General features: G+C 36.2%; 1 protein-coding gene across 1 annotated transcript in view; it reads right to left on the bottom strand.

Annotated features, from left to right (window-relative positions):
* Positions 1-24,958, bottom strand: part of nrxn3b (neurexin 3b) — a gene marked incomplete at its 5' end in the record, with an annotated part of 546,227 nt that overhangs the window by 491,829 nt on the left and 29,440 nt on the right. Inside the window, 2 exons of the mRNA XM_081377757.1 lie at positions 4,034-4,417; positions 7,131-7,569. Coding sequence (XP_081233883.1) covers positions 4,034-4,417; positions 7,131-7,569 — 823 coding nt within the window. The remainder of the gene's footprint in view (positions 1-4,033; positions 4,418-7,130; positions 7,570-24,958) is intronic.

The following is a 24,958-nucleotide window of genomic DNA, read 5'->3' on the forward strand; positions in this document are numbered from 1 at the left end:
ACCATGTATAAATATTATTCTCTCAAAAATACAAACATGTACATACATGTTGCTCACATATTATGGTAGCCCTGTTTGTGCTAAATAGAGTGTAATTACACCTTTGCCATTAATATGTTTATAAGCAACTGAAAAAAGCATAAATGTCAGGGCATGTCAGAACATCTCAAGGACCCCAAAAACACCTTAGACCCCAGAGGGTTAATCCCCTTGTGTTTGCTGTCCTGTGCCGGTTCATTATCATACTTAGTGAAACCTTGTAAGTATCCTGTCAAGAGTATTGTCTAGAGAAAGTTCTGATTCTGTATTTGCTGTTTGTTTATCGTCTAGTTATCTGTCAAGTCATAGTCTAGTTTAGTCACTCCTTGTCCTGTCCATGTTTTGCCCCCTTGTGGGTTTTGTTTTCCCTTTTTGTCTACAATAAACATTGTTCAATTGCATACGGTCTGCATATGGGTTTCTAGGCTACGTGCTCATTGCAGCAACCGTAACCGTTACAATTATGGTTATTATTATTATTTAGTTTTATGTATTTAGGATAAATAAAATGCTAGCTATGAAAATAGTATATGCAGGACAAAGAGGATGTGGTATTCATTGTGGTTTAGAAAAACGACAATTACAGAATTATTCTGTGATGTACAGTATCATTGTCAGTGAACAAATGAAACTATTGTGTGGGTGTAAAAATGTATACATGCGTTTATTTTCTAAACATCCAATGAACCAAAAGTGCCCATAGGTGAAAACAACAAGAAAAATATATATTTTATAAAATTATTCTATACAAAAATATATGTTTATATATTTATATTATTAAATTATATATTAAATTATACTATATTATATTTATTACATTGCCTGAATTAAAAAAATAAAATAAAATAAATAAATTGTGGTTTCTGTGGTTTCCACAAGTGAGCCAGAACCATCTGCTAACACTTGAAAATTATTTGTAGAATAATAAAAAAGAGGCAATCCACCCATGCTGTGTAAAGACTGCATCCCCCAAATAGCCTGAGGAGCAGCTATCTACAAACTGTCATAAAAACTTAATGTGAGTTTGCTCCTAATTCTGAACACCATGGGAACATTTTCTTGCTCCAAGCCTTGTTCAATTTAACTTTTGGATGCTCCTGAGCGAAGAGCGCAGAAAGACAGTCTGTAGAAGTGAAAGGGAAATCCTATTAAACCTCCAGAGAAATGTTACACAAAAACTATAAAATCTCCTCAGCTGTAAAGCAGAAACTGCTGTCCACTCAGTGTCAGTACAGCTGAAGGCTCATGGATTCTCTCAGCTGTCATTTCTGATATAAAATCCAAAAGCTTGTTGTCTAGAAGAAGCTGAACTCAGTGAGATTGAGCCTTATTTGTTCTAAAGAACTTAGGTTTAACTCTGTGCTTTGTATTTAGGCAACTATGTTCTTGAAAAATGAGACAGTATATATACTGGCAAGCAAGGTTTATGAATTACAGGTGTTTGGGGGTGTCTGACTGGGCTTAAATAAATAAAAATAATAGTAAAAGAAAGGTTGGGCTGCAGTCTTAAAAACAAAATGTATCATAAAGGCATTTGTGCTCTTATGTCACCCTTAACACTGCATTTAAAGACAAAATAATTTTAGAGATTTGTTTCGTCCAATTTTTACTGATTGCATGAATTTAGTTCCTCTCAAGTAAACAGAGGTTTTATATTTTCTTTTTCTTATGTCTGCAAAGGTTCTGTCAACTATAATAAACGAACAACCCATTGCATCTAAAAATGGTTTATCACAACACCATGAGGCCAGCATCATGTGATGTTATGTTATTTGTTGGGTAAATTGTTATGGTTAGCAATATTTCTATGATTCAACTGTACATTCAAATCCTGATTAAGAAATAATAACATTTGGTTGGCCAGACAAAGCTTGACATTGAAATTGATTCAAAATAGAGAAAATGTCAACTATGTTACCCTGTACAGCCAACTCCTGAATAACATATTTGTTATGACCCTACTGTGTGACTGTGTCCACAGATGATAATGAATTGTTTGCCATAGTTTTTTTTTTTTTTTTTTTTTTTTATATTAATTCAACCTTCCATGTGCCAGAGGAGACTGACTGAGTGTCAAGTGCATGAGCTAACAATGTGTGCAATAGTTAATGTGTCCAGTTAACTATGATACTTGTGAATTATTATTATTATTATACATTTTAAATAACTAGAATGCTGCTTCTGTCTATTTTATATGCACACCGGTTGGATTTTGCATAAAATCTCTTTAAATTACCAAAATTAAGGCAGATTTCAGATTTTTTAAAAAAAAACAGAACTCTGTCCTTTGTGGCCGTTTTTATTGAAAAAGCATATTGTTTTTGTACATTTTATGTGAAATGTACACCCAATTATAGAATGAGCTATAATCTATTTAGCTTGAAAAGTGATCTTGTGCTATATTCTTTAAAAAAAATGCTATATTCTTTTAAAAAAATGCCACTTGCTTTTAAATTTTGTTACTAAGACTTTTTTTAGTGCAGCCTGCGTCTGCAAATTGTTTTGGGGTCACTGCACAATTTTTTTTATTTTACATATAAAATAACTAATATTTCCAAGTTCAAACATAACCACCAAAAGTTACATCATTAATCAGAGTCTGTGTCCGAAATCGCCCCCCAATACCCTTATCTAGTGCACTATTTGAGGAGAGAGCCATTTGTAGTAGTGTCCACAACCATGGTGGACATTATCGAGTACCTATCGAGTACCATTCCTTCAACCCCATGATGCATTGCGATAATGAGTATACAACCAGTGTACACTCAATGGCTAAAGAATCTCTGTAATGCACTATGAGGGTTACACTGAATGAATTCCTGTCTCGCCAGAAGATGGCATTCACAGAGCAATCATACAGGTCTACAGTAAGTTCCTTTGTCATTTTCTTTTTAAATTAAATTGTTTAATTATGGTTTACACAAGCACGATACAAATCCACACTGTCAGCTTTTTTTTATTTTTTTTTATTCCCTAATAAAAAAGTTTATTCCACTGAATAAACTTTTTTATTCCCTAATAAAAAAGTTATTCAGGTGTGCTATTAGTATACTTCTTTTAAACTAAAACATGAGAAAGTATATTTTCAGTCTAATTTTTATGTACTTCTCAGAAATATACTTAAAATTGGGTTTAAGTATACTTAAATTATACTGACACAAAAGTCAAAGTATATTTGGCCAATATTTGAACTCAATATTTTGATCAAGATATACTTAAAAGTATAATTAAGTATTCTAAGTATACTTGGCTTGTAGTTGTTTTTACTCTTTTGATTGAGTAACCAATTAAATACTTTTTTTTCACATAGTTGTATATACTGTCTTACAAACTTTGTAAGTAAACAGATATGTCAGATATGAGTATCTGAATTTTTGCAGGCTAGTCCACTGGTAGTGCACTTAGGAATTTACTTCAAATTTACTTTACTCGTTCCCCGCCATTGACTGAATTTTCTGGCTATCCATGTTTTCACTGTTATACGGTAGAGGGCGCTATTACACATCTTGAAATAGTACAGAATCTCTGGATCAAAACACAGGTGAAGAAGAAGCTGAAACAAGTGATAGAAGATTGTAAATGTAAAATAACGCGAACATTAAACAGCATATATATCAAAACTGCCTAATGTTACCGAATAAATGTCAATGTTAATGTATGTTAATGTGTTTGGTCTGGGTGGAATAGATCCAATAAATACACAGACACATTGCTGTGAGCATGCGAGATATGCTGCTTCATGAATAGTCACACATAAATCCGATAACAGATTTAGGCAGGTGGAGCTGGAGGAGGTGGAGGGTTTCAGAGGAACTTTGATAGTGTGCTGCAGGATCAGCTTACAGCGAACACTGAACCAGACTATTTCAATTGTGTAACCCTACTCTTAGTCTCAGCCTCTGAGGGTGAGCCCATGGGCCACCTAAAGCCAAATTGCAGGCAAGAAGTCAGGCTACGCAAGACTACCCTACTCTCGAACAATGACATGACTCACCTCTCTCACAGGTTCGCTCCCAGTATCCCGTCCCGGTGCAGTCACAGATGAAACGATTCCAGCCCTCTTTGCAGATGCCGTTGTTTTTGCAGGGGTTGCCGTCACACTGTTTGCCTGTTACTTTGCTGCAGGACGACTTGATTCCGACTCCGTTCTGGGCCTCGGCGATCTGACGAATGTCTTTACTGCGTCCATCTATGAAGAGATCACGGATGCAGCCCACAAAGCCATAGTTCAGCATGGCGGTCCACAGTTCGGTGGGGAGAATCAGGCCAGCGCGGTTGTCCGGGAGTCCTCCGAGATATAGGTCACCCTCGAGGTCCAGAATCTCATTCTCTCCGCTGGCGGTGAATGGAGTCCGACGGCTGTTCACAGAGATGATACCTGTTCAAAACAAAAACAGGCTATTAAGTTTAACAAAATAAGCTCAGCCAAAAGAAGACGGCTGACTGTAATATATGATGATACAGCGGAGACATTTGGTGTGCGAATAAAAATTGACATTTGACCACAGAATGCTGCTAACCATACGAAATCAAGTATTCTAGAGAAGTGTAATAAATACAGTTATAGAAATAGATACGTTCATTTGTGTTTATGTATGTGAGTTAAAGTGTTCTGACACAATTATGTACTAAAGGATACAGGCAGGCAGGAGGTTCAGAATAGAAACATCAATATAGTCCAGTGTGGAGGCAGTGTCAGATTGAGAGGGCATTCTGAGTTCTTCCACTGGTCTGTATTATGCAAATATTCTTGGTCTCTCAACACCCACATGTCTATATATCTGTCTCAGCCCTTTGGTGCTGAGAAATACAAGTTTCAAGGGACTTCCATGACTGCTATTAATCAGACAAGGAGAAGAAAAGTGATTCAAGTGCAGCGTCTAAAATATTATATCATCATTCTACAACATAACTTTTAGTTGATCTAAAAGTTTCAGAACCTGAAAGCTTTCTGTTCATTTCCAGGTTTAAATGAAAGAAATATCAGATTTCCAGTGTTGTCTCAGACTTTTAGACTACTGAGTATAACATGACAAGAGGCAAAAAAATAAGAGCCAGCCTCTTGTGACTTTAAAGGTCCCGTTCTGCGTGATCCCATGTTTCAAACTTTAGTTAGTGTGTAATGTTGTTGTTAGAGTATAAATAATATCTGTAAAATTATAAAGCTCAAAGTTCAATGCCAAGCGAGATATTTTATTTAACAGAAGTTGACTACAAAAAACGGCTCGATTGGACTACACCCCTCTACTTCCTTCATTAGTGACATCACCAGAACCATGTTTTGACTAACCTCCGCCCACAGGAACACAGGCGTATTGATGGCGAAATGTCAACAGACATGGTTGATGTTTATCTATAATCGGGTACTGCAAAAGTTTAATTTGAAGTTGTTAGTTTGCTCTGTCCATTTCACCACGGACTGTTTTTCTAACCTGGGATAATATCAAGCAGGCTTCTCTCAGCGTTTCATACTGACGAAGGGGACAATTTCAACTATATTCCAGCAAGCAGTAAGTAGTGATTCACTATGGAAGTAGCGATTAACTTCACATCGTTTCTCTTAGTAGGATGAAAATAATCTTACTTAAACTGTGATTAATATACAGAAAGCGATCAAAGAACAATTCCTTTCCAATCGCCCAAGCTGTTGATCACACAGCGCGAGTTTATCTGGACACTTGCCAAACCTCGTTATGAAATCAATGACGCTGTTACACTGCACAACGAAGCTCTTACTGTATTTATATACCTCATGTTTGCATTGGTGAAATCATTAGTGAGAGTGCAGAAACTGTGTTGCAATGATAAGATCTTTTTTCACGCGATCAACAGTCTGTCATCTGCTCAATGCTCATCATCACTGCAACCTTTTATGTGACTGAAATAGATCTAAATACCTAAAAAACTTCTCACGATTCGTTAATCCAGATAGCTGTAATAGTAAAAACGTATAATAGCTGTAATAGTAAAAGTTTTCCAGATAGTTCCACATGTAATGCCAGATATTTCATATGCAAGCATGTCAGCCAATCACAGCAGAGGGCATTTACATTGAAGTCTCACAGCAGACACGCCCCTTCAAACAGAGTGTCCAGATCAGGGTATGAAATCAGGCTAGGAAATATGCCTTTTATTTTTAAATTATAACAATTTTTGATCTAAAAAACATACTAACATTATAAAGGCACCCATGGAAACATTATAAAATAATAAAATAATCCATGGAATGGGACCTTTAATGTGAAAGTGTCCATTATCCAATATTAAGTTTGTGACAAAATAATAACAATTCTGCACTGTAATATTCTACAGAACAGATTCTCCTAAGTAATAATAAAAAATCCACACATTTATGCTGCTAGATGACTTTTTATTGAATTTTAAATTATATATGTCAATGTCTAAAGGATGTGAGAAAAAAAAAGCCTCTTGTTCAGTTTACACCACGTCCCCTTGTAGCTTTATCTTGGGGTTTGTGCTGTAGGCGCTGGAAGAGAGTTCCAGTCATATGCTGTTGTTTTTGTAGACTGTTGTTTTGATATAATGCTCGGTTTTTTTTTGGACATTTTGTCACAACTTAATTGTTTTGTGTTCAATTCACCTCAACTCTTTTGTTGACAACTAACTGGGCAGTTAATCTGCATGTAAGTTATTTTATGTGTTTTTTCAGGGAAAGACATGCTAGTGTTTAATGCTCAGTTTCTTAAATGCTTTTGAATTTTGTGGTGTCTATGTCATACTAACCAGCAATCGTGCATTAATTTTGTTAAGTTGTCTCAACAAAACTTTATTTGTTTAAATTAACTTGTTTCGTTCTTATTGTACCAACCTAAATTAAATGTGTGGAATAGCTTTCCTTAATTTAATTAAGTTCACTGAACAAACTATTTTCTGAGTGTAGGCATGAAAAAAAAAATCTTATTGCTTTTAGAAAACAATTACACAATAATAATCAAAATAAATCATTAAAACAATATTTTAGTAAGCAAATTCATTAAGCATCATGCAGATCTGAGGGACCCAATTTCTTTGTGCAGAAGAACCCTTTATTTTTAAAAAATTTAAGTTTTGGAGAAATTGAATCTACTCACCTGATCTTCCATCTCTCTGAATGTCCACGTGGTGCCAGGCTCCATCATTGACCTTACTCTGTGTGGCTTTGACTTTAATCGTTCCTGATCCCATGTCCAGCAGAAGATAAAGATTTCCATCTAGAAGTTCCACAGCGAAGAAGTCCACTTTGTTGCTCTTCTGGCTACGAGGATCCTTCTTGTCCTGGGGTTTACCTTGTGTAAAGAGGATTAGTCCATTGGGCTCTGAGGTGCGAAAGTCAAAGGAAATAGAGCCCACACGCTTGGTGTTCCACTTGGGCAGGCCGAGGAAGGATTCTGGCGTCTCAAAGGAGATGGGGTCTAAGGTGGGGACATTCTCACATTTAAACACCACATCCCCTTGTAGCTTCATCTTGGGGTCTGCAATGCGGGCCAGACGAGAGAGTTCCAGTCGTATGTCGTTGTTTTTGTAGACCACCTAGAGTTCAAGAAAAACATTATTGGCAAATGCAATTGGATCTTGGACAACCTGAAAACTAGAGCAGTATTTAGAGTAGAGTGGCATTTATTTTAAAGAAAGATACACATTTATCAAGCTAAATATTTAACACGTTGTAGTACTGAGATGTTTTCTGGATGTCAAATGTTAGTGAAATATGTTCATAGTTAATATGACAAAATACACCTATTGTTACTCTGATAGGACAAATGTATGAACTGTGGTAATTATTACTTAATCCATTAAAAATCAGTTTGACACCAGTTGACCAGAAGTCATTGGGGGGAAAATTGCTTTTTTTCCCCAAAGTTAGCTCACTAGAGAAAATGGCTTAGCATGAATATGCATTTAATCTTTTTTTTTTTTTGCTGATTTGCTTTGATATTTTGTTTGTAATACAATGCATTTTATGCATTATGTAAGTAAGACATACAGTAAGGAGCCACTGATATATGTAAAGTAAATAATTATCCAAGCTTATCAAAAAAAAAATACTGTAGTATTTTACTGTAGTAAAAATAAATAAATACATACTTTTATTATTTAAGAACTTAAGATTTTTTTTTTAATAATATTTTTTATTAATTTATGTTAATTAAAAATGTTGGGGGAAACAAAATTTGTAACATTGTAAATGTTTATGTAAAATGCTTAAGAAAAAAAAAGTATAATTTAGCATTAAAAAACGAATAAATAGAATATCTTCTAAGTCCTGTTTTTAAATTACAGTATATGCCCTGAACCTATTGGTAAAAATAACACAGCTGTTGAAGAGCAAAATCCCCCAATACGCTAGAATACATCAAAAGACATTCAAAGGATGTGCTGTGATATTGTACCTAATTACCAAGGCAAAGACTCATATATAGAGTCAGCTATGCATTATATCCAAATACAACACAATACAAACCGAGAAGAACTGTAAATTGAAATTCACTCAAGCAGAAAATGAAAAGGCTTTTTCCTTCTTTTCCTCAAAGAAAGAGCTCTTACTGCTATATAGGACACTATGTGCACAGCAAACAGCAGTTCTGTTAGAGAACACAGCTGTCAGCAAACAGATTTTTGAAGCTCCAGGATTACAGATAATCCTGGAAGATTTGACAGTAAATCAACACAGGTGCCCTGCGTTACTAACTACAGCGACTCAGAGAGAGAGAGAGAGAGAGAGAGAGAGAGAGAGAGAGAGAGAGAGAGAGAGAGAGAGAGAGAGAGAGAGTCCAATTATCATACGCTTCCTAATCATCTGTGTTGCAGAGATGTGCCAATAGAGCAGGAGGTTTCCGTGAAGTAAACAATTATATTGATCTTCCCAATTGAGAGATTTTAGCGTGTTGATATACAGTATATAGTACCTTTCAGGGCAGACCCTACAATGAGCTCCAAGATTATGGCAAAATAAAGGTCACTGCCTAAGCACTTGTCTAGCCTAAACTTCCTGTCTCAATAGGAAATATATCAAAAAAAAAAAAAAGGAAAACTGCACTGGCCAAGGCATTGCACTGGGTCTTCAAGAATACTAGGGTTACTTTCAGGAATGAAATGACAACTTTGCATGGTACTGTATGTGTGTTCTTAATAAAGCCCGTCTATAAAGGCCAGACTAACATCCTGACACCACAATACCAATTTTAAACCACTACAGTTGTGCAACAACGTAGGGGAAAAATCTCTTCTTTCTGCAGTCCCTGGTGAAACAAAAGCGCAAACCCTCTTCGAAGTAAAAACCAAGAAAACGTTTCCTCAGCGCTTCTGTTACTTTCCTCCAATCAACTTTTCCTGCTCTGGAATGTAGTTATGCCTCGGGTTATGATTCCAGTGGCCATTACCTCTAGCCGATCAATGGCAGTATAATGGAAAATAATGTGTAGAGAGATGGTGTGGGTAGGGTAGTCCACAGACTCAGATACATTATCTAAAGCTACACCTTTGCTATATCACCTTATCTTGGGGCCATCCTCTTTCCCCAGAGTGCCATTTATAATCAAAGTTGGCCTTTACGACTCTATAGGCTCTCTGTCTTGACTCTCTCCCTCTGTGAGCAGGGGCTGCAGAGTATCGATCAGGATCTGGGAGTGGTGAGTAGACCCAAATCTATCTGGGCTCAGTATTCTTAGCATGTTATAGGGCATCTGGCTGCTGTATTAGGCCTGGTATTATTGAAAAGTGGTACAAGTAGAAACATGTAGACACGTAAGGATAAACGGACACTGACACAGTGGAGAGAAAGGTCAATGGAGAAAATATATATTTCAGAGTAGAAAAAAGGAGTTGTTACAATGTAACACTGAATACATTTTAGAATACAATAAACTAAATTACACAATTAATTGTTATCGTTAACTAGTCCTATCCTTTTAATCAGTAAATCACAGATCTTAGTGAGCAAAAATCAATTATTGTGCAAGCAAAAAATAAGTAATAAAAACTATCTTCTTGACTTAATTATTATTCACAATTTGAGCTGTCAGATTGGATATTGTGGGAAGTGTCAGTTTTACGTCATTTGCCTTTGTGTGGTTATGTCACACCTGTAAACAAAGAGGAGAAGGTCTAGCTCAGGGGTACTCAAGTTCAGATGCCAAGGGGGCCACATTTAAACCATATTAAATGTGAAGGGCCACAAATTACAACTTGCATCGTAAAACTTTATTTATGACAATATTTACAGTTTTTACTTATATAAAAATTCAGTTTATTCCCTATCTTGCTATAAGTCTTGCTAGTCTTTGTTCTATTTAAAGTAATACTGAACATAAAATAAAAAAAATGAATCTGGATAATAATTTTCTTGCGATATTAATGCAAAAAAAAAGAGAGTTCATACTCAGAGTATTAAAAAACCTTGCTAGGTAAGTCTTGCTAGTCTTTGTCCAATTTAAAGTATGCTAATACTGAACATAAAAATAAAAAATATGGAACAAAAAGTGGATTAACAGTTTTCTAGCAATATTAATTATTAATATTAAGCAAAAAGAAAAAAAAGCTACTCAGAGTATTAAAAACCTCCTTGCAAGGTATGTCTTGCTAGTCTTTGTCCAAATTAAAATAATACTGAACATGAAAATAAAAATGGTAAAAATGTACAATTCTGGAACAAAAAGGTAGATTAACATGAAGTATGAGGAGCTCTTTTCCAAAACGCGATAATTCCATTTCAATAGTTATCAGGAAAATAACTTTTTTTACCTAGACCCACACATTTTGTGAATATTCAATTTATCCAGTTAAAATGTTTTTTTTTTTTTTTTGCTCAGTCTGAACATGTCTAACAATGATTATTAAATAAACAACAATATTGTTGATGATAAATTCAACTTTTTTTCTTTTTTTTTTAAAAAACGCTATTCCATCAATTTTTTCCCCAAAATGCTATAAATCCACCCTCCAAAAATAAAAAAATTATTTTTTGTGTTTGCATTCATGAGGAAAAAACAATGTTACGTGACAGTTCTCCATCACGGACGTGAGCGCTCTGAAAGCGGACGTTCACAGAGACCTCAAACAGAAAGCACAAACCTTTCTTTAAAAATGGCGTTTATCGCGTTTTGGAAAAGAGTTCTTCATATATTATCTTTATATTTAAATATTTAACAATTATTGATTAGGCCTCATCAACTTAATATAGGCTATTAGCCAGGCTACATCAAATGTTCAATATTAGGCCTATATGATTTATTTAGATGACATTATACAGGGTCGCTTTACAAATGTATATAGCTATATTATTATTATTATTAACTATTATCCCGGTAGGCTACATCTAACTTTTAAGTTTGTCAGAATTCGCTCAAAAGCAGCTTTGATCATTTTTTCATGCGAGCCGTGCCCCGTTCCGAACCAGCGGCGGTTTCTTCATTAGGGCGATCGGGCGACGCACCACCAAAGTGTGTAAGGGAGTAAGGGACTTTTTCAATCACTATCTCATTCAACCACAGAGTTACGCTAGCAGTCACTCACTGTTGTTCTGCCTCTGGATATAGTCCAATCAGCGCCGAGTCACGTTCTGTGGAGTACCGCCTCTTTTTGGGCGATTTCACTCTGGCTGAGAATCGCCCAGAGTCTTCCCATAGACTTGCATTCAAAGATTTTTTTTTTCGAACTGCAGGCACTGCAATGCATTCTCTATGGGTTCCGGGAGGGCTCGCACTAACCTGCTTTCGTCATCATACGTAACCTCATCTTGTGCAGCGATTGGTGGAAACAAATGTTCCTCTAATAGTATTTAGCCATAAGCTGAAGTGACATCCAATAATTTCCTTAGTGCATAACTTACATTTCACGGACATATTCTCCATCTGTAAATGTTAGAAAGTCCAGTTTGCTGTCATGAGTGGGCGAGCTTTCTGCAAGCTATACTTCCGTGAACGAGCGCCCCCGCGTGCATGCGCGCCGAACAGACGGAGCGCAATAGAATAGGAGCGCAATTATTCTGACTAAAATATACATTAGCACTAAATTATAAATATATTTAGCTAAAACATTTGTTGTTGAATATTTGTTGTTGTTGGTGAACATAAATGTGCTTGAGAATTTCAAACCTACATGTGTATTTTTATGATATTAGCTTTTTTTTTTTTTTTTGGTTTAGTAAATTTAACTACTTCTTTAAAAAACATTATTTTGTTTTTAGATTGTAATGTTGCAATGTTAGAATGTAATGTGATTTGATCCCTTTTTTGGATAGACTGCAGATAGACAGCAAGGTTACACTGTGTTTGTTTTTATAACCTTCAATATAAACATTGTTTGTAGGACAATATCGATCAGGATATTAAATATTAAAAAAAAAATTTAAATACAGGGTTTTTTTATTCAAATAGAAAAATAATAATTAAATACTCAGATTATACTATACATCGCCATTTAGCCCAAAAATTCAGATTTATTTGGCAATTGGCTACCCTACCGGCTGAAGTTTTAGCTAAACTTTAGGCTAATGATAGCTACATTATTATCACTGATAAATTGTTATTTAACAATAAGCCTACATTCAGTCCTGAATTAAAAATTCAGTTTGTTGTGCCCCCCCAAAAAATTTTAGCACCAGCCGCCACTGTTCCGAACTAAACTGCCGGTTATAACTGGAGGTTTGCAAGAATGTCGTGAACTCATTGACAGCTCGTAATTGTAATGGGAGTGCTTTTTGCTACGTTTATAACCCACTAACAATTTGAAAATAAGTTTTGTTTTTCATGCTGTTAAGAGGATCATCGGCCAATTACACACTACAGTAGAGATGCGCGGATCAGCTCTAACGTCACCCGAATCAGCAGTGAAAGTGCTCAGCTCTGAATGCACGAGCTCGCGCGCCCCACACACAAGTTGCCTGACAGTTTTACCGCTTAATTGTTTTACTATTGTTGCGCAAGTTAATGGTACATTTCGGAGATATCAAGTAGCCTAACTAAATAAAATCTCACTAAACATTCCACGCACATCAGAATGACGATGATGAATGTTCTTTTTTATTAATCGACCAACGGATTATCGTCCGTCCGCAATATACATAGATATAAATCACACTGTCTAATACTCGCGCAACTTTTGAGCTCAAATTATTAAAAAAAGTGCGTTCATCTTTTGCATGACGCGGGCCATAAAATTAATGCCGATGGGCCGGATGCGGCCCGCGGGCCGCCTGTTGAGTATCTGTGGTCTAGCTATTACAGAGCATGCATGAAGCATCGAAGCTTAAAGGAGAACTCTGGTCAATTTTAACATTGAGCTCATTTTATTGTACATTTGGAGTGCTGTCAATACAGAAAACAACTACAAAAATCGGTGTTGCCTACACCGAGTTATTCTATTTTTAAAATTTGCACCCTGTTGACTTCAATAGGGCAAGTACTAAACCTGCTTTTAGGCTCTTAACATCCTTGATGTGTCATTACAAGTGCACAGAAAATGTGAGTGATTCCTTCTGAGTGAACACGAGTGAATCTGACTGCAGTAGATGTGAAAGATATGTATAAAAATGATGTTATTTAAACCAGCGCAAATACCTGTTTACATCCTGTTTTTCGGTTGAAGTCCAAAGTAGTCGATTGCCGAGTTCACGCGCATAGGTTTAGTTACCTATGATCACGCGCGTGAACTTGGCAATCGACTACTTTGGACTTCAACCGAAAAACAGGATGTAAACAGGTATAATGCAATACATACAATACTTATACTTGTAATACTTATCAATGACAACAGTAGTACGGCCAGGATATTGTCATTTAAAAAGTGAAGTTGCAGCCCTCAACTGATGTTGATGGTGTCATCTTGTGTTTTGGCCTGATGCTCCACCCTCCACCTATCTACTAATCACGAAGTCAGTAGTGTTTCGGCACCTGGGTTGCCAGCTCTGCTCTAGTTACCACAGCTACGTAGCAGCCTACGTTACAGCTGGATCCTGCAGCCTATTAGGCAACTTCGAGTCAGGGGGGAGGGGGAGGGGATACACCGCTCTACAGTAATTTGAAAGTGATTGCAGTACCAGTTTTGGCCACAATCTTACATAAGGCTCCTTTAAATTATTTAAAAACAACCTAGAGATGGCCCTTTTCTTGATCAACAAGTAATATATCTAGCAATCGTTATGTCAATGCCAGTGTTACCTAACTTTTAGTAATTAATTCCAATGAGTCAAAGACAAAAATTACAATGGAAGTCAATGGAAACCGAAACTGCCTGTTACCAACATTCTTCAAAATATCTCATTTTGTGTTTTGCAGAAGAAAGAAAGTCATACAGGTTTGGAATGAACGAAGGTGAGTGACTGATGACAAAATTTATATTTTTTTGGGGTGGACTTTCCCTTTAAGGCCCATTCATTTACCCCAAGAATGACACACTTTTAAACACTGATCTAACTCTAGAATATCCAAGTCAACACCACAACTATTACAATATCTTCGGAATCACTTTCAGAGAATGTTTTAGTGATTTTTAGTTAAAAACATTTGTAGTCAATTAAAACCCTTGCTATTTTATTCACAGAACATGAATGAAGCAAGTTGGAGTAAAGAGACTGTTGGTATCAGCGATAATATAGTTATCATTATGGCTATCATTCTTGGTGTGACTGACACTTTAATCATGAGTTCTGTGCGTTCACATAATGTAAAACTCATTCATTTGTATTCATCTGTAAGCTTAGAATGGTTTAGGCTGTTATCGGGATGCTGTTTAAAAGTCACATTTTTCATTTTCATTTAAACAAAGATTAATTTGACCAAAGTTATTTTTTTATAATGATTTTTTTCTAGTCTCAATGTGTCTGTGGATGCTGAATTATGTACAAAAACTTGATTTGGAGGTCAAACCTGAAAACCTTTTTTTTTGTGTGTGCTTCCTGTAATTCATTCTCTAATAAAGAAATATTGGAAGGGCCTCTGTGTGCCTTTAACTTCTGTAAGAAAAGACACATGTAGCAATAGCAAACTGAAGATTGAATTTCATATATGTATTATGAGATGGAGTACACAATGTAATTGCCTCCAGAGAAGCACTAAAATTATCTGCGCAAAAACAAACGTCATATTAACGTCAAACATCATCTCCTGCTGTCAAATGTGCAGACAATATCAGTAGTCACAAGCTCATTACTGAAACTCGAGCCAATAATCATCACCCCAGACTTCCTGTTCTCCACTGTCTGCTGAGACACATGACCACACAAAGGCCATGAGTGCATCTCGCTCAGGGCAGAAACAACTATGAAAAGCATCAGAAACTTTGCTTTCATTAGCATGCATCCACATTTACCCTGCATGCACCAGGAGGGTGATATTACAATAGTTTTTGTATAATAATTTTGTGTGGCCGAATTTAGTGCTGATTTTTATGTAATCTTGGCTTTTGTGGATGTTATTAGGAAGTTCATATGAAGTTTTGGGTGGTTGCTTACTAGCCCATGTCAGTAGAGCCCACCCCTAAGTCTCTATAGATATGAATTCTCCAACAATATCAGTACATACTTTTTTTCTTTACCTATTTATCCGATAGGTAATCTTGTCAACACCTTTCTTAGTACACCTCTCTTCAACAAGCTATGTGGTTTAAAAAAAAAAAAAAAAAAAAAAAGGTCATGCAAAATGGCTTAAAGTCAGATGTTTGTTGTTTTTTTGCGGTATTAGCTATGTCAGATAAACTCACAGCTAAACAACCTATAAAAACAAAATGAACTATGAAATGTCACTTTCATGTACCTCAAATAAAACCAGAATAAGATACAAAGTGGACAAGACTGAATACAGAAGTCATGCATAAGACTTTATGTAAATAACCTCTGTTATGTTATGATTGGCTAGGGGTTCTAAATAGGGCGGCAACTAACGATTATTTTAATAATCAATTAATCTGTCGATTATTTTTTCGATTGATCACTGAATCGGATAAAAAAAAAAAAAAACTTTCCAACCCTTTATTCAAAAACAGAACTGACAGTGCAAATTCACAGTGCAAAGTGCACAAACAGGTTGCTCCTTGAACATCCCTGAGCTGTTAAAGTAATAAAAAAACACAAAAAACATACACATACTTTACATCTGCCAAATATATAGGCTTTTTTAAAATAAAGTGCACAAAAACATGTATATTTGTTTAAAGGGACCTGAGCTGTCAGAACAATAAATCATTTATAAAAAATTAAGAAAAATACAAATCAGAAAACTTAACACATTTGTTTGAATGTCAGAACTTGTTCTCTACATTACACTCTCAGATGCACACACTCACAAACTCTCACTCACAGATACACACTCACAAACTTGTTTTTTTTTTTGTTTTTTTTGTCAAAGATGTTATAATCTTTAACAAAATGTTTGACATTATTTGACAAGCACATGCACACAAAAGACAAGTCTCGCGCAGTCGGATAATAGGTAATAATAATAGCAATAATAATAATTATAACAGAAGATAATATCTCTGGTCTATCCTAATGTTATTTATAAATACAATGCATATAAAATATAAATACAATATAAAATAAAATAAAAACAATACAAACGAATACAATGGGTTGACCACCTGGTATGGTGTGTAAGGTATTTTGCAGCTCACCCTTTCCGAGGATATAGTGAAGTTTCTCTGAGTCATTTAGAGTAAAGACTGAAAAATTCAGTGCTGCAAATTGTGGAAAAAATATTCCCCTTGTAGTGGTACTTGGGACAGACAAGAAAGTTTTTTCATTTTCTGTCTATCTGATTCAAATCACAGTCTGCTAATTCAGTGGTAAGAATTTAATTGTTGGTTTTATTTATATTGTTGTCCATTTATCGAACTTCCATGCCTCTTATATAGTAATTATATATTACTATGTACCAATTTACTAATGCTCAGACACACTCGGTCTCTCTCGCGCGCAGACACACTCGAGGCCCTATTTTAACGATCTGAAATGCAAGTATCAAGGGCGAAACGCAAGTAACTTTGTGGGCGGGTCTTGGGCGCTGTTGCTATTATACCGGCGGGATAAATGACTCTTGCGCCCGACGCAAATCTAAAATGGGTTGGTCTGAAGTAGCTTCATTATTCATAGGTGTGGTTTGGGCGTAACGTTAAATAAACTAATCACAGCGACATCTCACATTCCCTTTAAGAGCAGGCACGCTTGTTCCATGGCGGATTGCTATTATAACGGCGGATTTGCCAGGCGCGCGCCAGGAGCGGTTCACAGCCGAGGAGACCGACGTTCTCGTCAGGGCCGTAAAACACAGAGAAGTGACATTGTATGGGGATGGGAGAAACCCACCCAAATTAGCTTCGGTTAAACAGGCGAATAATAATTTCAGTAAATGTGTAAGCTAGATTTATGCCTATTTTTTCACATCTTCATGACAAAACAATGATTTCTCTCTTGTGTTAATATTTTTCCTTGTAATAATGTATGGTTTTCTAAAAATGAGAACTGCTGTGTCTGTGTGTAGATGAGATAAGCAATGTGCACACGCTACATTGATTATGTCCAAGCATGCGCCCTTAAAATAGCATATGAATAACATGCGCAATGCGCCACTGACTTTAGACTAGGTTTTTCCTGGTCAGTGGCGGAATTGTTTTCTAAACCTGCAAAATAGCACCAGGGAACGTTTGTGCCGGAACACGCCTCCTCTTCAGTTCATTTCCTAATTTACCGACGTGCGTCTGTGGAGGGAAAAATCCGCTGTGCGCGGGTGCAAAATAAGAATGATACATGCGTCGGTGTACAATGTGTCAATTGCGCTGGGTGCAAGATAGGGCCCCTTGTCTCTCTCGCGCACTGTCGCTCGCGGACTCTCGGACACACTCGGTCTCTCGCACGCTGTGTCGCTTGCTCGCGGAGTTCGCTTCGCTTTTGTCCAGTCCGGCGCCTCATAGCTCTGCTCTGCTCCGCGCTCAACTCAACTTTTTTTCATTTATACTCAAAAATCTCTGCGACTTATTGAGTGGCGCAATAGTCGCGCGACACAATGAATCGATGATGAAATTCGTAATTTTAATCGATTTAATCAATTCGTTGTTGCAGCCCTAGTTCTAAACTTAATTTAGAAAAATCAACAGACTGCACAGAAGATTATAAGCACCAGAAAGAACAATGCCGAACGTCTACATGTCTATAGTGCAAACACAACAGTGTGGGATGAGTTATACAACACTGACAATGTTAATGAACTGAAATGAATCAACATTGAACATTGACTTAAGCTGAATAATGACACTATTGTCTTCTGTAGAGCTACTTATAATAACTGAACTTGTTACATAATTGATGAACTTTGCACTGTTATTGAACTTGAGCTGTCTCCTGTAGAGCTGCGTTACAGTTTATTTGTTTGTATTTCTTTGTAATATTGATACTCTGTTACTGAACTTGATCTGAATAATGACTTATTCATGGATAATATTCATTAATAAATAATCATGACTATATTCCGTCGATCTGCTTTAAAGCTGAAATTGAATTTGTTTTGTAACAGAAGAATTTGTCAGCTTTGACAGTTTTTTTTTTCTTCTTTTTTTTCTTCTTTTTATTACTGCAAAGCTTCTTTGAAACAATCTGTACTGTATAAAACGCTTTATAAATAAATGTGGCTTCAGTTGTGCTTTGGATATTTCAGATAGGCCTATATCAGCTATTTTGGAAAACCTGTCCCTAACTGCTTCGTGTGATTGGTCGCTGTCAGTTAAACAGATAAAGAGTTACTTTTCCAAAGTGAGTGAGAACATTCTTGGCCCGAATAAACAGGAAACTGGACCAGGCTTTAAGTAGTTAATTAAAAATCTGACCCGGCAAAACTATATGTAAATTAAATCTGTTGTGATTGGCTATTGGGATTATTCAAATTAACATAGTTATCAATCTCATACAACTCTTAAATTGTGCACAATTTTATAAGAACCTGGCAGAATAATGGCAAACCACACACATGACTTAATTACTCCAGGGGTTACTGAACCTTACAATCTTAAAGGGATAGTTCACTAAAAAATTAAATTTGGTCATCATTCATTTGCCTTCCAGTCATTCCAAACTTATAAGCATAAGCTCAAAAGTGAGAGGTTTGTTTGAACATCAAGAAATTATGTTTGAGATTCTGTTTACCATACAGTCACCGGCCACTTTATTAGGTGCTGTACACCAGATACTCTGTTTGTTAATGCAAATATGTAATCAGCCAAGCACATGGCAGCAACTCAATGCATTTAGGCATGTAGATATAAATTCGATCTGTTGAAGTTGAACAATGGTGATTTAAGTGACTTTGAACGTGTCACTATTGTTAGTGCCAGTCGGCTGGTCTGAGTATTTCAGAAACTGCTTATCTGCTTGGATTTTCATGCATACCCATCTCTAGGGTTTACAGAGAATGGTCTGAAAAAAACATGTGCATCAGTTATGTGGGTGAAAATGCCTTGTTGATGCCAGAGGTCAGAGGAGAATGGCCAGATTGGTTTGAGCTGAAATGCAACATTAATAACTCAACCATTACAATTGAAGTCTGCAGAAGCAGGAGACTAGAGCTGAACGATTTTGGAAAATAATTTAATTGTGATTTTTTTTTTTTTTTACCAATATTGTGATTGTGATTTAATATGGGATTATTTTTTAAGCTATTTATCTTCTGTATTATTCAACAAAGACAAGCAATACATCATAATTAAGTAGGGCTGGGAATCTTTAGGGACCTCAAGATCCATTTAGATTGTTGATCTACATTTTATTCTTATTATTTAATCTTATTAATAAAATGTAATCATTTTTATAATTACATATGTATTTATAAGTACTTTTTAAAATAATTACACATTTGTAAGAATTGATTTGAAGACAAAAGCTGAGATAAAACTCACCCTACAATAAAGCAATAAAACACACCCTGGAAAGAAGATCTCAAAGAAAGAGCACAGGACATTGTCTTATTCAAACTTTTCTCCTTCCTTATCTCTGCATCACCCTCTCCCTCCTTCCTTTCCCCCTGATTCAAGTCACTAAAAGTTCACTGAGATTGTCTATATATATCACATTATGATGTATCTTGTGAATCTATTGTTTTTCCTTTTCATGTTTGGTATCATTTTAAATGTCTCAGTGTGATTGGTAAAATGGTCTTAATTTCATTGCAGTCATTGGTATTATGAGAAAGATTGAAAACTTAGGAGAATTCTGTCCTCCTCTTTGGGTGGTATCTCTTCCAGATCTGATAATTCTCCCCTCTCCCCCGAAACCAGGTGTTACCCCCTGGGGTACATAAATTGACCCAAAACAACTCTAAAAAATATTTATACAAGCCTTTAGTTTTGGTCTGGGTATTTAAGGGTAAGTGGCAGAGCAGTCTTTGGGAACCTGTAACCAGGAAAAACCCCATGCAGTGTTGTGTCAGTGTCTTCCCGAGGCTTACACTCAGAACACACTCACACACATGCATTGCTTACTCTTAGAGTCATCTTTGATTTCATGTATTTATTATTTATATACTTTTAATCATTTACTTGTGTAATTGGCATGATACATTTTTACCTGACAAATAAAATGCTATATTTGAATTATTCTGCATTATTATGAAATCATTATTTCTAGTAGATTAATGTGTAGTCTGGTGTTTCCGCAAATCTCTTCCAGGATAGATCACACCACAGGCACTAATGAATGGAGCATGGAGCACGTCATTAAGGAGACCTTCCGATTTCTGACTATCACTGACTTAGCACGTTGCATCTTGCGACTATTAAAAAAATTACACCTTTTGTTATGAGTAAGCAGAGAGCGACTGCTTAAGGGTAAAATAGTTCGCACTGCATCTTCTGACTATTTCAGAACTGGCTAAGTTTGTGATTGTGAGCGCACATTCGCGACGTAACGTCTCAAAGCGATACCGGGTCCTTTAATGAATAAATAATTGAAAGTATGAGATACTCAGAATAATCAAAGATCTAAATTAAGTCATAATACATATTTATGATTATTTTCTAATAAGAAACACAATCTAAATTTAATTATCATTTGAAATTGGAAGAGTGCATTCAGTATTTAAGAGTATGGGCCCTATTTTAACGATCTAAGCGCATGGTCTAAAGCGCACAGCGCAAGTTCACTTAGGCCGTGTCCGAATCCACTTTTGCTAGTTTAACAATGGGAAAAATGCTCGGAGTGGCAGGCGCATGGTCTAAAAGGGTTGTCCCTATTCTCATGAGTAATGGGTGTGTTTTGGGATTTACGTGCGTTAAACCAATCAGAGTCTCATCTCCCATTCTTTTTAAATGCCAGTTGCGCTCGCGCCATGGCGGATTCGCTATTTACATGACGGAAAGTGCGCAAGCAGACCATCTACGGGACAAGCCGGATTCCACCATATTTTTATGTGCACAATAATAATCTTTTACATTGTAATCCTTTTATTTTAAATATTTGGCATGTTTGTGTGCTGATGTGTGTTTAATAAGCAGAGTGTATGCGCGTTGTGGACCCGCCTATAGGCACACATTACTATCGTGCTCATTAAATAACATAAAAAATATTGCACCATTGACTTTAGACTAGGTTTCAGTTGGTCAATGGCGCAGTCTATTACAGTTGCCTCAAAATAGCAACACATTTACACTCACAGCTCCAATGTGAAAACCTGTAAAATAAAAATCTTAAGTTGAATGTTGAAATTTGCACTCACAGACAATAGTCACAAACCTGTATTCTGAATTTGAAGCTGCAGACAAGTAGTCACAAATGTATAAAATGCCATTCACAGAAATACAATGACAGACACAAACTTGTAATATATATTTGCATTTAATCTTGTATTCACATTTGCAGTACAACCTCAATTAGGCACTTGCAACTTCTCAAATCTGTCACTGCAATTTAAAATTTCGCGCTTTGACTTTTGCTGCTCTTTTCGCGATATATTAGGTGCAAAACTAACTTGTGCACTAGAAACTCAGTGGCGGCGAGAGAGATAGGGGGGCGGGAGCGGGGATGTTCAAATGAGCTATTTTATTGGTTGGTGCCTAGCCAATGAAATGGGACTTCTATTGTTTGCGATGATGTCACGAAACCCGCGTGCACTGAAATGCTAACATGGCTTAATGCATTATATATTGCATATATAATATATATATATGCATATATATTACAAGTTTGTGTCTGTCATTGTATTTCTGTGAATGGCATTTTACACATTTGTGACTACTTGTCTGCAGCTTCAAATTCAGAATACAGGTTTGTGACTATTGTCTGCGAGTGCAACTTTAAACATTCAAATTTTTATTTTACAGGTTTTCACATTGGAGCTGTGAGTGTAAATGTTCATGTACAAGCATGGGCGTCGGAACCATTGTATATGGGTGGGACAGGACCCACCCACTTTTTAAGATCAATGATATTATACCCACTCACTTTTACCGTCTCTAATTCAGCGCATTTGTCTGTCTGCTTTCAGAGCGCCGTCAGTTAAATCCATTCCACTTGAGGAGTTAAAATAAATATTTTTTTAATTAAAATTAATAAATTAAACTCCATTTCCGCTGAATCGCTACATTATATTTCTCAACGAGCCGCAACTGACGAAAGTAACCGCCCATTGTACCTTTCCAGTCAAATATTGCGTTGCAAACATCAATAACAGCTTTAAGTTGTCATTGCTGGCAAATTACCGTATTAGGGGGATAATCCACGGATAGCTGTGCATTTAATGCACGACGTGGAGGCAAAGAACCGCCCGACATTAAGTGGAGTTTAGTTTACTTGTTTAATTAAAAGGCACCAGAATGAAATGGTATTTACTCTAGTAACATTTTTCTGGGGGAGGACCCACCCACTTTTTTTTTCTTCCGACGCCAATGTGTACAAGTACAAATATTTATTGTACAAGTTCTCAAATTCACATATACTTTACATGCTCTCGAGGTTTGCTACTCTTTTACCTTCATAAGAATCGACCCAGAGTCGTTGGAGAGAGAGAGAGAATCATTTCTCCCACCCCTATTGAATAGTATGACCAATACAATATTAGATAGATTTGACATAAACTGTACTTTCCTGTAGGCCAGGCCTATATGCGTAGCTTGCCAATTTGATGCTTCATCTGCAGACTGCTTTACTCTCGGCTGTCACGTGACCAGGGTTAATCCAGTGGCGGAGCCAGAGGGGTGTCCGGGATGGCACTGGACACCCCTGACATCCGATTGACCACCCCGGGTGCCACCGCAAAATTGTATTCGCTACTGGCAGTTGCTGATACTGATTTTTTTATTTTTTTATTTTACTTTCGGCGGCAGCACGAAAGTTTCAAACGGACGAGCAGACAGTGTTGCCAACTTAGCGACTTTGTCGCTATTACCCCTTTAGCGATTTTTTTTTTTTTTTTTTCAAAAAAGCAACTAGCGACAAATCCAGCGACTTTTTGGACAAACCTCAGTAACCTCCAAATGTTGCCAGTACTGTCCTGCGAGTGCGAGCTCTTGCTTTCTCCCTGCCATCATTCTCTGCGTCTACCCTGTTCAGTGAATGGCTGAGAGGGGCAGCAGCACATTCATCTGTTGAGCATACGGCTGCTGACAGACGTGAATGAGCAGTGTTTTTCCACGGACTTATCTGCTTTTCTTTTGTTTTATATTTATAGAATTTAGTTTGAACATTTTAATTTCCTTTCTTTTCTTGTGCTTAATACTTGTAATTCTCACTAACACTGAGCTTTAGTTGATCCGGTTCCCGAACTCTCTCAATTCAGATCATTTTCCACATAGGCCTATAAAAAATTTAGTCATTCACTATATCATAGCTACTCGTTCAATTGTCTGACAAAAAAAAAGTATATACAGGAAATGAGAACAGCTTTATTTGACAAGAGGCTATATTATATTGTATTATATTATATTATATTATATTATATTATATTATATTATATTATATTATATTATATTATATTAAATACAGTATGTGAGCATTCATTTAGAGAGAAAACACACTAGGCAGGCAGAACGCAAGTACGACGCGATGACGTCATGCATATGCTAATTGACGTATGACATCATCTAGCGACATTTAGCGACTTAGGGAAGGCGTTTATGGTGATGCATTGCTGCCACATACATATTATTTTTTCCACTCAATTATGTCGTAATAACGAGATATTATGTCATTAAAACTACATATTTTCTTGTAATAACGAGATCTTATGTCGTTAAAACAACATTTTCTCGTAATAACGAGATCTTATGTCCTTAAAACGACATATTTTTCTCGTAATAAAGAGATCTTATGTCGTAATAACGAGATGTTATGTCGTTAAAACGACATAATATATCGTAATAACAAGATGTTATGTCGTTAAAACGACATATTTTCTCGTAATAACGAGATCTTATGTCGTTTTAACGACATCTTTTTCTCGTAATAACAAGATGCTATGTCGTTAAAACAACATATTTTCTTGGCCTTATAAGGACATGTGTAGTCATGTACAAAATATGCCTTTATCCACATAAAATTGATAGCAAATCATGTCATTATCATACTTCTACGTTCAAAAAGCTGAAGCAATAGCATCCCCCAATGGGCATTCATGTTAAAAGATCAAATTCTGTACACACCTTATTAATAAAGCATGTGTAGCCTACAGAATAGCAGATGAGCCCAGAATACGAACATTGCGTTTAATTGCACATTAGGCTAAGCATTTTCCTCCCATAGAAAACCCTTATTATAAAGAAAAAGCTTAATGTGGCTTAATAGGCTACTTCAGTGATAAAGATCAAATGCTGTACACACCTTATTAATAAACCATACTATCCTACAGAAAAGCAGATGAGCCCAGAATATGAACGCAGCGCATTTAATTACACATTAAGCGTTTTCCTCCCATAGAAACCCTTTATTATAAAGAAAATAAAGGTGGCTCTT

Source organism: Scardinius erythrophthalmus (genome assembly GCF_964197995.2).
Source record: "Scardinius erythrophthalmus genome assembly, chromosome: 11".
NCBI classification, from domain to species: Eukaryota; Metazoa; Chordata; class Actinopteri; order Cypriniformes; family Leuciscidae; genus Scardinius; species Scardinius erythrophthalmus.